The sequence below is a fragment of the Meleagris gallopavo genome, chromosome 4 (genome assembly GCF_905368555.1).
Source record: "Meleagris gallopavo chromosome 4, MGAL_WU_HG_1.1, whole genome shotgun sequence".
Classification (NCBI taxonomy): Eukaryota; Metazoa; Chordata; class Aves; order Galliformes; family Phasianidae; genus Meleagris; species Meleagris gallopavo.
Window position 1 is genome coordinate 29978007 of NC_139407.1, and position 12779 is coordinate 29990785.

General features: G+C 46.7%; 1 protein-coding gene across 2 annotated transcripts in view; it reads left to right on the top strand.

The window, feature by feature from the left end:
- The first annotated feature begins 1446 nt into the window (after window positions 1-1446).
- MOB1B (MOB kinase activator 1B) overlaps window positions 1447-12779 on the top strand; it is a 38530-nt gene continuing 27197 nt past the window's right edge. Inside the window, exon 1 of one of the 2 annotated variants that reach the window (XM_085222687.1) lies at window positions 1447-1604. In XM_085222687.1, the coding sequence (XP_085078813.1) occupies window positions 1591-1604 (14 nt within the window). In that variant the 5' untranslated portion in view covers window positions 1447-1590. Of the gene's footprint in view, window positions 1605-2126; window positions 2496-12779 lie in introns of those variants that run through there. The other variant, XM_085222688.1, reaches the window with a different exon arrangement.

Here is a 12779-nt window from a genome sequence, read left to right on the forward strand (position 1 = left end):
CACCAGTGTAATTTTCATTCACTTAGAAATGCGCTGACCTGGCATTTGGACTTGGTCAGGAGGAAGGAGCCAGAATGTAGGAAATGCAATTTCAGCATTTAAAAGCATGAGAAGCTGACAAGTCTTGTTGTTGCCACCTGAGAGAAACTCCTGGTGCAACGACAGAAACTGGGTGCTGTGTGGGACTGCAGTGCGTTTGGGTGTACCGAATTTTCCCAGCAATGAATCCCAAAATGGATTTTCCTCTCATCCGTCTGTGAGTGTGTTACTTGCAGGAAGGTCTGCAGGCCCCAGGACGGAACCTTGTGGTCCATCTGTTACCTCTCTGGAATCCATCTGGCTTCTTGCTGACCAAAAAGAGGCAGATTTTCACGTGAAGTGACTCTCAGGAATTGTCATTTCTGCTGTCAGGAGGTGGCACTAAGCCTGCGGTGCCAGCCTGCAGCCACTGCCTGATGTGACATGGATGTCTCCTGCAGCACACTGTGCTCCCTCATTTGCTCTTCACACGACAATACCAGCAAAGATGCAGTCGTATTTATTCTGAAAACATCGTGGGCTGCAGGGTTACTGACCGTGGTGTACTGAAATATCTACAGGCAGGAGGACGCATGGTGAGGCAGTTCGGGGCAGAGGTTGGGTGATGGTGGTGCTGAGGAGCTGCCAGGAGCTTGAGGGCAGGACTCGATTTTTGTTTTACTTCAGTAGTTTGCAGCTGCCCATATCTCCCATTGTGAGGTGTGTCGCTCCCAAGCTGACTGTGGGCCCCAGCTTAGTTAAAGATTGCTCAAAAATCAAACACCCGTGCTCAGAAATGTTGGAGGCCATTTTGATAGGTTTGTTTAGTCAGGGCTCTTGAGTGAAGAGGGCAGAGATGCAGAAGCAAAGGTCTCCCTACTCTTCAGTGAATGCGGCTGTTATCTGTGGGCGCGGGGAGCTGAACTGCACTGTGGAGGGGTGAGGATAATGCCACCAACTGACCTGCTAAGGCAACCAGGGTGGGACATATAGTGCTATCATGGTGCCTTCCGAGTCCCCGGCTAAAGCAAAGTGAGCCACTCTGTTCGTGCGCCCCACAGACTTGCCGCACAGGAAGCAATTTGGGGTGAAGGACGCAGGCAGACCACGTTGCTTTATCAGTAACCTTAGGGCCTTCCTCATTGCTGCTCAGAAGCCGCCACCGCAGCCAGGAGCGAGTCTCCACCTAAGACGGGGGGCTGCCCCGTCGGGGGCTCACACCGACAGAGCCGTCACCGCTTCCAGGGCGCACAAAGCAAACGGGTGTGGGAACGCCCGATTTCCGGCACGGGACGGGCTGCAAAGCGGAACGCGCTTCCCTGCCGGCAGCAGCCGAGGCTCCGCGCACCTCTCCGCTGGAGGCCTCGGCGCCCCGCAGCTGGGGGCGCTGCCGCCGGACGCCCCGCGGCACGGGGAGGAGCGGAGCCGGGAGGGGCGGGCTGCGCGCGGGAGGCGCCGTGCCGCGTCCCCGCCCCGCGGCGCTTTCCCCGCACACGCCCGCCCTGCGCCGCCGTCGCGAGCCGCGCCGCGCCGAGCCCAGGCAGCAGCCGGTCCCGCTTCCCCGCCATCGCCATGAGCTTCTTGTTGTGAGTATTCGCGGAGGGGCGCGAGGGGGAGCTGATCCCGTCGCCTCTGCGGCCTTCCCCTCCCCTCCTCTCCCTTCGCCCTCCTCTCCCCGTGCCGTCCCGCCGGGCGGGGGCCGCCGCCCTGAGGGAGAGGGGCGGCCGCTCCCGTACCGTTCCGCGTCGCGGCGGAGCGGCGCGCTGCCCGCCCTCTTTGTGAGCCGGCCCGCGGCGCTAACGGCGCTGGCGCGTTCCGGGCTCGGGAGCGCGGCCGCCGGGGCCGGGAGGGGGGTCCGGGGAAAGGCGCCAGGGGTTCGAGGGGGCGCTGCGGGAGGCCGGTCCGGCACGGGGCGGCGGTGCTGCGGGGCCAGCGGTCGTCGGCTGCGGCGTGAGAAGGCTCCCCGAGGAGTTAGTGGCAACCGAGGGGCGCGCGGGACCGTGCGTTTTGTAATTTCGCTTCGTAGGCAACAACGGAATGAACTTTGGTCCCTCCCCTTGGGAACAAAGACGAGGTACTGCCGGCAATTAACATAAACCGGTTCCGTGACCTATTAATTAACGTGAAGATGCGCTCTAGGGAAGGGAAGGCGGGCGGCTGCCGAGGGCTGAGGGAGGGCCGTCGCCTTCTCGGCTACGTGCGGGCGCCGCGGGACTGCTGCCGTGGGACTGACAGCTGCGAGCGGCTCCCGCTGATAAGCGCCAGATGTCCGCGGCCTCCTTCGGGCGAACTGCGTTATCTGGGGAGCTGCGTTCTCGCCGAGACAAACTGGCCTGGCGCTAGCTGACATCCCCCGGAGCTCTGCGTCGCGTCCAGCTTGTAAAGCCGCTAACAGAGGCGCTCGTCTGGAACCGCGCTGCTGCCGCCTCGTCCCGGGAGACGCCGCTCAGCTGCGGGGTCGGAACCGCACGCCAGAGGTGGGCTCAAATGACCGTCGGTGGATCCGGGAGCGGTGCTTTTAATGAGAAGAAGCCCAGCTGTCCCCCTCCTTCATCATTCCCAGCTGCTGCAATGGAGAAGGGGGACAGGGTTTCTCATACAACGTGTCCTGGGACTTTGGTTTGCAAATGAGACGACCTCACGCTCCTTGGCGTTTGGCTAACTGGCAACAGAAAAGCACTAAACCCTCTGCCCTCTGTTGCAGGCAGTAATGAGATTTTGTTTTTTTTTTTTTTCCAGACACTTCTGAAGCCCAGGAAAGCAAATGTTCCCCCCTCCCCCTCCCCCCCATTGTTTCACGTACTGTTGAAAAATAGAAGTGGAAACTGAAGTTGTTGCATGGCAAAGCCAGAAATGCTGGCAGAGCTGTCTCAGCTGTTGTTGGCAGCGTGGTCTTTTGCTCAGCTCCAGTTTAGAAATGAATTTAGAAAAAATAATGTTACCAGGTTGCCTCAGGGAGGCCTAGGAAGCTGCCTGTGTGCTACTGGCAAGTAGTTAATTTCTTATAAGTTACTGCCGCCTTTTCTTCAACTTTGATTTCACGTTATGTGGGTAGAGCTGTTCAGTGATAGTGGTTGGATATCTTTATATTTAGTAGTTCAACCTTGTTTTGTGTTGCAAAACCCCCACGTTTCCCACAGTTTTCTGTAGTGCTTTTTCACCAAGGGTTTCCTGGATACGAAGGTAACCAAGTTGTTTCTTTGTCCACGCTGTTTTCTCTGCCTCAGTGGTACCGCTGTCTGTTTGCAAACAGACGCCCAGTTTTGATCTCAGCAGCCTGAAGTTGTCATTGTGCACCACCAGAAGAGTTCTCTACATCGTGATCAACCTGTCACATAGGTTTGTCATCACTACCTCGGCTGTAGTTTGTCAGTTTGACAGTCGAATACTGAGAGCCCCCTTCTGCTTGCAGACTTTGTGCCCTGGTCTTGATTGTGCCTGGATAGCGCAGGGTGCCGGGGGCCCCTCGCAGCCGTTGCGCTGTCCCTGTCTGCTGACGAAGCCAGTGCTATTCTTCTCTGTTGCTAGGACCAGTGCCACATAAAGCTACGTGGGGGAACAAAATCAAGGGAAACCATTGTCTTCTCTTGTTATGGATAACGTTATAGAAAGAGCGTCTTTTGCCACAAGTCACTGGATTAATACAGCTCCATTTTGGCAGCAGTTTTTATTTTCAGCCTCACCGCCTTCTCTTTCTGATTGATTTTTTTTTTCTTTTTAAAAACACTTCTGAAATGATTTTATAGGTCGTCTTGGATCTTTAAAAAAAGTAAAATGAAGAGAGCTGAACTACAAAGTATCCTTAGTTCCAAAAAGTTGAGAAGTTTTCTCTAGGAGGAAATTGTAGCTTGGTTGCGGGTACTGGAGCTTACATCTCCAAGGGAAAAAATTAAAGATAGTTCTGGTAGGCGTGCCATATGGTAACATGCTTGTGTTGTCCTACGCTGGCAAAACTTACGTAAAAAAGTAGCTAGATAACTTATCTTTAAAAGAAAATATTTTTATTATTAAAGTTGTGAAACTGTTTTGTTTGTTTGTTTATCTTGTTTTTGTTTTTTAAATAAAAGCCATCTCCATGTTCTCTAAGTTCCTGTGTGTAGAGGTCCGGGAGTTTCTCAGTGTTAGATTGATGTAGATAGTGAGAACTGGTGAGATGTCTGTGGGCTGAGAGCTGATGGATACAGCACATAGTGGTGTGGATGAGCAGCAGTAGTTCGGGGCATACGTGGATAAGTCAAAGTGGAGTGACCTTGGAAACCAAGCAGGGGAAAGGTGTACTCTTCCTTTCCTGTCTTACAGAGGACAGGAGAGCCGAGCAGTTTCTTCTGATGATGATGTTTTTTACATTTGCGGAAAGTGCGATGGGACATTCATTTTTTCCTTCCATCTCTTGCAGAGTAATATCGAAATTAGAGCTGGTGTTTTTGTTTCTGGATTGCCGAGCTACAGCCTGTTTCCCTGTCTGCCCCTGCTCTTGAAGAACACTGCGGATGTTTGTTTCCCCTTCTTTGCCTTTCCTAGATGCTGAGTTGCTGTTACTATCCACTGAAAGCTTTTAAAGTGGGCAGCGGTTTTCAGGTTCTGTAGCTGGAGAGAGGAGCCCAGTGCTTCATGAACACTTCTGCAGTTCGAAGTTGAGACGTAGTATCTGTCCCCTCATTATCGAAGACTCCCACAGAAGACTGTCATGCACTAATGAACTGGAATTTCAGCCATTGAAAATCAATGTGTGGGCAGTTACAGTCTGTTAGAAGTGGGACATGTGCTTGTCCAACAGTCAGATCTCTTTGTTCCCATTACTTTAAGTGCAGGTTTTACAGGACAGTTTAGGGTAAATTCTTTGGTTTTGGGTTGACTAATGTAATGCTGCTGTGTAGACTGGGTTCCTAGAGGAGAGATTGAGGGAAAGGTTCTTGAAACGTGCGTTGGCTCACCACAGTCTGCTGTTCAACCAATACCGCAAGTGATGCAGTCACTTCTTTTCCCAGAAGAGTGCTGGGAATGAAATTTCTCTCCAGTTTGCCGGTGACTGAATTAGAGAGAGAACTGCAAAACATTTTAACGCTTTTCCTGTGAGCTTCATTAACGTTTTCTGAGGAAAGCAGGATTCTTTAAAGGCAGAATTGGTATGAATTCAGCAGTGACCCAACAGTGTGTGGGAAGTAAAGCTTTTATTTTCTAGCTGCTTGTCCTTTCACTGAATGCTAGATTGTAGAAATAGACAGATGCTCGTACCTGAAGTTTGTATTGAATATTGTTGAAGCATGTCACTTCAGCTGTGCTGCTGTGTTGAAAGGCTTGCTGTCGAGGTGTGTCTCTTGGCTGGCGCTCATCTGTCACTTCTACAGAAAGGAGCACAAACAACAGAAAGCTTCCGGAGACCATGGCAATGAATACAGCATTAAAGCTCCTCGGAAAGAAGTGTTGGTGTTCCTTTTGCACCATCTGTGGTACAATTCATTCTCCACTTCTCAGCCTATTGAAAAATGCTCCATAGAGTTCTTGTTGCTTTGCTTCCTTCCTCATTCATCTTTGCAGAAAACCCTAAAACATTTTATGACGGTGCAGTTTGCTGATGTGCTTGTCATCCTTACGATCTGGCCAAGTGAAGTTAAACCAGCAGAAATTTATCGATTCCTTTTTTGTAGGATTAGTTTGTTACTAATTTAGCTGTGTGGGGTCATGGAGTAGTGAGACTCAGGGTGGTACAGGAGGCATCGAAGCAGCAGGAGTGTGCGGACATGGCAGAAGGCAGAGAAGAGCCTTCTTCCTTTCTCCTCACGCTGGCAGTCCGGTTAGTTAAGGTGTATCATCAGCCCTGTCCTTTAAACTTTGTTGGGCTCTGCGCGCCTTGCTGCCTTCTTAGATTGTTGAGTTTTTGCTCCGTGTAGCAGGATTAATTAAAAGTTAAAAGGAACAAACATGCAAACAATGATGTTGTTCAGTGTGAAAGTTGTGTGTGCTACATGGAGGTGAATGTCCGGTCTTAATTGCTTCCTAATGGTTTGGTTTTGTGCTGCAATTGTTTTCCCTTGTTTGTTCTTCCCTCTTTGTGTTTGCAGTGTAAGTGAACCTACAAATTAGCTATTTGCATCTGTCAGGTGAGAACTGTGGTGGAGTAGGAATCGCTTTTAGGGGAGGATTTGGGCACGTGTGCTGTGGGATGGTTTTTAGTCTGGAAGAGATATCTTTCTGCCAAGTCTTTGGATTTAGGATCTCTTTAAGCAATAACAGATTTTGCTGCCAAAGCTATCAATAACCCTTTGACCCACAAATCAACTCAAACGACAGAATAAGCTTTGCAATGCTTTTAGCATTTATATACTGAGCCATTTCCTATTACAGCCTATGGGACTGTAAGAATTCAGTGCTTTGTCACATCTGTGTGTGTTGCCTTTTTACCTATGGCATTTCCTTTCCATTCACTTTTCTAGCACTTCTTTGGCACAGGCGTGATGCTGGCTGTCACTGTTGTAAGTTTTGGTGACCAGCTTTGAGTGCTGTATCACAGTGCATTGTGTGTCTCAGAAGTGGTCCGTTAAAAAGGGAAGCAAAGGCTTGTGTTTCTAACATCCCCAAACAGCAGCCACTAAATTCATGTGTATGAGATGTTAATTCTGCTTTAATGCATGCACAGTCTCTCACTGTGAATTCATGAAGGTAAAAGCAGTTTTTCCTGGCGAAGGTATTTTTGAAACATTTAAAAGCAGTGAATTGCTGATGACTTGGAACTGAATTTATTCACTCTTTACATGATTTTTTTTCAGTTTTCTTTCAGTAGAAAACTAAGGATAAAATCCAGCTTCTTGGTCCTTTCAGGCCTTGCCCTTCGATTCATTGACTTCTAACGCGTGATAGAACTCGCAGATTTAAGGAGACTTCCGTCTGTCCATCCATCCATCTCTTCCCATTCATCTTGAAACTCAGCAGCAGCCCTCACTTCTTACTCTTCTGCTTTTTGTGTAATGACAGTTCTGCCTTGTTCACCCTTTCCTCTCCTTCCTTCTCCTCCAGTTTCCAGCTGTTCCTTGGCAGGAATCCATTTCTTTTGTTATTCTTGCATGCCTCCTGTGATCCTGCCCGTATTTCAGCTTACATTTATTTAAAGCTTGCTGCCTTTCCACCTACTTGTTTTGCTTGCCTATCATTGCATATTATCTTCAAATTTGGTTGCTTATGTACAGAGGTAATTACTTGTGTCCTAGGGTTATGAGCACAGCTGATGTACAGAATCTGACTCCCTTCCTTAGTGAAGAAAAATGTGTTGCAGATTCCAACTTGGAACACCTGAATTTGCTGTCTGTATTACAAGTCTTACTCCTTTCTTTATGACAAACAGAATAAATGGGTTTAACTAAGCTTTGATAAAAAGCTAAATTCTTTTTTTCCTAAAGGTGGTGTCATCTGATTTCTTATACAAAAACAGTTTGAATCCATATGACAATGAGATGTGCTCCTGACGTTGCCTTGAATAAAATAGCCTATTATTTTGGCTTTGCTGGCTCAGAGTTGAGTTGTGTTTTTACCAACTTCAGTAGTACCAACTTCAGTACAGTAAGTCTGCCTGGTCTTACTGCTGAGTGTTCTAGAGCCAGGGTTCAAAGTGACACTGCAGTGTCTTCTATTTGTCACACATCAACACGTTTTTTTCCCTGCTGTGGTTGGCATCTCTTAAAATGTCATGTTGCAGTGTGAGTGGACAAGAGGACCATCTGTGTACAATGTAAGTTTATAGGAGAACAGTTAAACTGATGGGAACTCAGCTGTGAAATGCACAGGCTGAACTAGTGGCCAAAGAAGTGCTCTCCTGTGTAGGTAGCAGCTGTTCCACCTCTGCTGTTGTGGCCAGGTGTGGTTTCTTGTTACGATTCCTTGCAAGGTATGAGCAGATTGTGCTGAAAATACTTAGACCTCATACAAGATTGTGATAAATGCGGGGGTTGTGTAAGATACACTTGGTGATGAGATAATGCAGGGTATTTTTGGAAGGCTGCTAGATTATTCATTGGTGCCTCCTGTCCGTTTCTTCCTGTTGTTCTCTGGGTTATTTCTTGGCTCTGATGATTGTTCTGTTACTTCCTGGTTCAGACCCCATTTTACCAATTAGTCCGAGTGGAAGAGCAACCTTAAGGATATGTCATGGGATTTCTGCTGGGACGTTGCCCGGTGTTTCTTGTCTGCTGTGTTTGCAGTATGTGTGACAACAGCTTCTTCTGTGTGGGGTTAGAAAAAACATACAGCCTTGCAAAAAGTGCTGAAGGGACCCCTCTCCTATTAAAGTCGGTTAAGTTTTTTAATGCTGCCTTCTCCCTAAACACATTGACATATTGTTCTTTTTACTGCATTTAAAAGTACTGAAGACTGTCTTATACTGTTTTGTTAGTTTTCCTTTTCTTTTTCTTTTTCTTCTTTTTTTTTTTTTTTAATGCCCTGCTGTGATTTCTTAGGTTGTCCAACCATTTTTACTTTAGTCATTTGTAAAGCACTGGCTTTCAAAAGCACTGATCAGCATTTTGGGAAACCGTCCATATTCTGAGGCATGTTCCTCAAGCACTATATTTGGTGTATAAGTAAGGATCTAATTTGATATTTGAGCCAAGTTTTTATTACTGTAATTCATCATCCTCAACAGCATGTAGATTGCATCCTGAAAAGCTGTGCTTGCCGCCTCCTTAAATGTATTCAAAGGGTGTGACTGTTTCCAGGGTTTAAGATGCTGAGGACATTAGTAATGTAAAGGCTTAGGGAGAACTCAGCTGGGCATAAGGACATTTGTCACGTGTGGAATAGTTTCCTTTTGCATGGGACACTTTTGTCCTTGTTTTATGAAATGGGAGGTGTGCTCTAGTGAAGAAATGACAGGCAGACAGATGCTGTTAAGTGCACGCTTTGCTAGTGGCCCCTTGGCTCCCTTTTCTCACCTCCTGCTCCTCAACCTGGATGCTACTGATGTTTTCAATTATTCAGTTAGGTGTAGTAAGCCTCCTTTCTTGATGGACATTTCCGCTGTCTTTTCTTTAAATGCAATCGGTGGTGCCATGGAAAGAAATAACACAGCCACACAGAGTTAGGAGTTTCCTTGTAGCTCTTTTGGAATTTCTTTAGTTGTGTCTTCTCTAACGGTACCTTCTAGTCACCGTTTCTGATCACTTGTGGAAGTGCACACCGTGTGTTCGATTTGTTTCCCTCTCCTCTTGGTATTTTTCACTCTGCCTGTCAGGCACTTGAATGCTGCTGCTTCCGTCAGAAGAAGTTGTTCTGTTCCCTTGTGCTCTGCATGCTGTTGGAGTTTCTCATTCTGCTCTCCATGTTTCCATGTGTCTGTGTAATGTGTGCAGTAGCATCTCGCTCCCACATCTGCTTGCAGGCATCTTCCTGCTGTCTAACTGACTTTCTTTGGAACACAACGTTTTCTTGGAAACAGCTGAGTGACGGATTTTAAGAATTTCTGCAAAACAGCATAGAGTCCTCCTATGTTTGCTTCCTGGGCTTTGCCTTCATCACGCACTCAACAAATGACAGGGAGGAGTCCGCTGACATAGCTCAGATTGCAGACTTCAGGGTGGAGTCTCTGCAGGTATTGCTGGTAGAGAGCACAGGCTGTGCATGTGAGCGTACTGTGTGATCTTCTGTTGCAGGCACCTGACTTGTGATTCACATTGTGCTTGCCATTGGGCAAGCTGCATCCTTGTTGGCATCAGTTCTCATGCAGCGCTCCTTGCTGCAGGGTACGAATGGCATCCCTTTTAGCAACCTTGCAGCTGCCATTTACAGCTTTATCAAGTCCTCTCTTCTTCAAGGGATAACGCGCTGTACATTCGTGTACAGAAGAAGTAAGTGTTTGGATGGCTTTGTAGTGCTGTTGTATGTATGGGAAAGAGTAGGTTTGACAAAAGAAGCACTTATGTCTACTGAATGAGTTATTAGATACATTCATTCAGTAAGCTGAGGTTTGAACCTTGGTGGAAACTAAACTTTGAAGCATAACTGGGTGACGTTCTCACTTTTCTTTGAATTCAAGCTGTGCCCTTCCTTTTAAATGAGTTAATACTAATTGACAGGAATAAGGATTTCCTGGGAGAAGAGGGGAACATTAGTGAGAGGAAAAAGCACTGTTTAGTTTGCAGAGAACTTAATTAGTGACTGAAGTGATGAAGGTACTGAACTCCTCTTCAGTGGCCCTGAAGGGGAGGAAAAATAAAAAGAGAACAAAGCAGTTGGAGAGGCGGGAGCGCTTTGTGTTTGCCTCCTTCAGAGTTCTGCTTGTAGCCTGTTTGTGGGGGGGAGGGAGGGAAATAAATATCAGAATAAATCTAGGTTTGGTTTAGCCTGAGATTTCCAAGCTATATTCCTGTGTATGTGTACGTACACAGTAGATGAGTGTGTTAAAGCAGTGAAGGAAACTGGATCTTATTGAAAGAATCCAGTGAAAGCAGCCCACTGCTCTGCTTGCTTTGAAATTTAACTTCATTTGCAAAACAAGCTCAGTCAGAGGCTGCAGTTCTTATGCCCTGTACACATTTCCATTTCCCTGCTGTCTGCATGTTGGCCCCTGTCTGTCTTTGCAAGTCTGCAGGACACGCATGGCTGAGTGTTGTATTGCTTTCATTTCATCCAAATTCCTCTCCAGTGCATTTTGTCATTCTCCTTTCCATGCCTCTGCGCTGTCCCCCTCCTTACATTGTGCAGCATTGCTATTGGTCCTTCAGGCTGAGTCACTTCCATGACCATTGGATGCTCTGGGAAGTAGTTTGTGTTTGTGAGTAGTGTACAGCTCTGATTGTCTTGTTTGTTTTGAGGGCTTTCCAGGAGATGAAAGCTTATTAAGTGAACATGTTGTATGTGAAACAAGGGAATTGGTCTGTGAGCATAGCAAACTGATGATGACTTCCTAGTTATGGAATAGTGTTCTGGAGGCTTCCCTCTTCCTTGTGTTAGGAATTGCAGTAAGCTGTGTCCTGCTGAATGAACTACCAGAACACCATTGCCACCAATGTGGATGGGGTGGTGGTAGGCAGGAGCATTGTAGCACAGTACCTTCCCCCTTGTTCATAGGCACATTGAGCTCCCTGATGGAAAAACAGAGGCGGGGAGCTGTGGACAAGTGCAGGTGCCTTGTTCTATGTCTGTGGCCATGGAACACCTTTGGGACTTGTCTCCACGGGCACCACTGCAGGGGAGGCACAGGATGTGGAAGCAGAGCTGGCCTGAAGGGCCACCCCCCAGAACCAGTCCCTAGGTGCTGTACTCAGCTGGCCCCTTCTGAGGAAGGATGGCAGGAACGCCTTTTCAGCTGTCTTCTGGTGCATGTCACAGCAGCCAGCTTATGCTGGGCTGAATTTACTCAATTTCATCAACTCTGAAATGTGTTTGTAGAAAGAAAAAAGAGCATTTCAAAACTATGATGTGTATGTGTTATGACAGCTTGCAACACTGAGTGGTGATTGTTGGGGCAAGAAAAAGCAAAACCATTCCTTAAGGCTGCCCTCAGTAGCCTTACTGGATGTGAATCATCCGAGAAACTTTTTTAACACGTAGAGACTTGTGCATAGTTCTACCTGTGTTTTTTTTTTGTTTGTAAGATTATTGATAAGATTATGATCTTTTTTTTATGATTTTGATCTGCTTCCTCACATCTCATCCTGTGTGAGACACTACAGTATGAAGATAGTTAATTTTCTGACAAAAGGGAGCTAGATTTTAGTTCCTGTTTTGATGAACAGAAAATTAAAAGCTCATAAAAATACCTATTTCACTGTCAGAAAACAGTATTTTCTCCTTTGGTAGAAAGAAGCATTATTTCAAATCAGTTGCTGAGCGGAAAAAAACCAAACAAAATGAAAACAGGTTACTTGAAAAGTATGTTCAGGTTCAAAAGCATGCTGAAAACATAGCTTATTCCACAGTCCAGCAAAGGAAAAGAAAGGATGGAAAAGGACGGGTAGCAGTACTTCACTGAGAAGAGTAAAGTTGGATGTGGGATTTTGGCTGGCTTTGTATTTACCCCATTTCTCGACACTGAAAGAGGCATTCCTTTTAGGAACAGCCTGCACAGTTTTGCAGGCACCGTCAGTTCCGTGTGCTGAAAAATCAGGGTATTGTTTTAAATGCCTCTGGTCTGTGATATTGTATTTTTAGATGAGGAAACCTTTAGATTTGTGTGTTTTTAAGCGTGGTTTAAAAGAAAAAGCAAAGCACAAAACAAGTGTTAGAAACTATGCTTTTTCCTTCCTTTTTTTTCCTTCTGAAAGGTTCCCCACCTTTGTGTTTTGGGACTGTTAACCTTGGCTATTTTTACTGTTATTGTTTTAAATCTGAATTTCTTTTTAGACTGCTGTGCTCAAGGATCTGGGGCTTTTAGGAAGAAAAATGTTCCGTGGAGCTTTTCTAAGCACAGTGCTTAGGAGTGTGCTGAAGCTGGAAGGCCTGGTCTTGGCTGTCTCTCTGTGGGTTATAGTATGTGGAAACAGCCTTCTGTAGCCTGGATAACTGCCTGTGACATAAGTGATAGGTGAGCTACGGACACAGACATTCCTCACAAACAGTGCATCTCCCAAGTGTGATGTTAGCTTTGGGAAAAGGCACTTCTCGGGCACCTTCATCATGACATCCCTAATTGCAGTCTGTGGTGGAGTAGACAACTAAGCTATTCTTATATCTCCTGCTCACTGGACTGGGAAACTTTGGCTGTGTGCAACTGATCATTTTCTGTTACTGTTTTGTACAGCAGTGTGTATAAATAATAAACAACGTGTATTCTG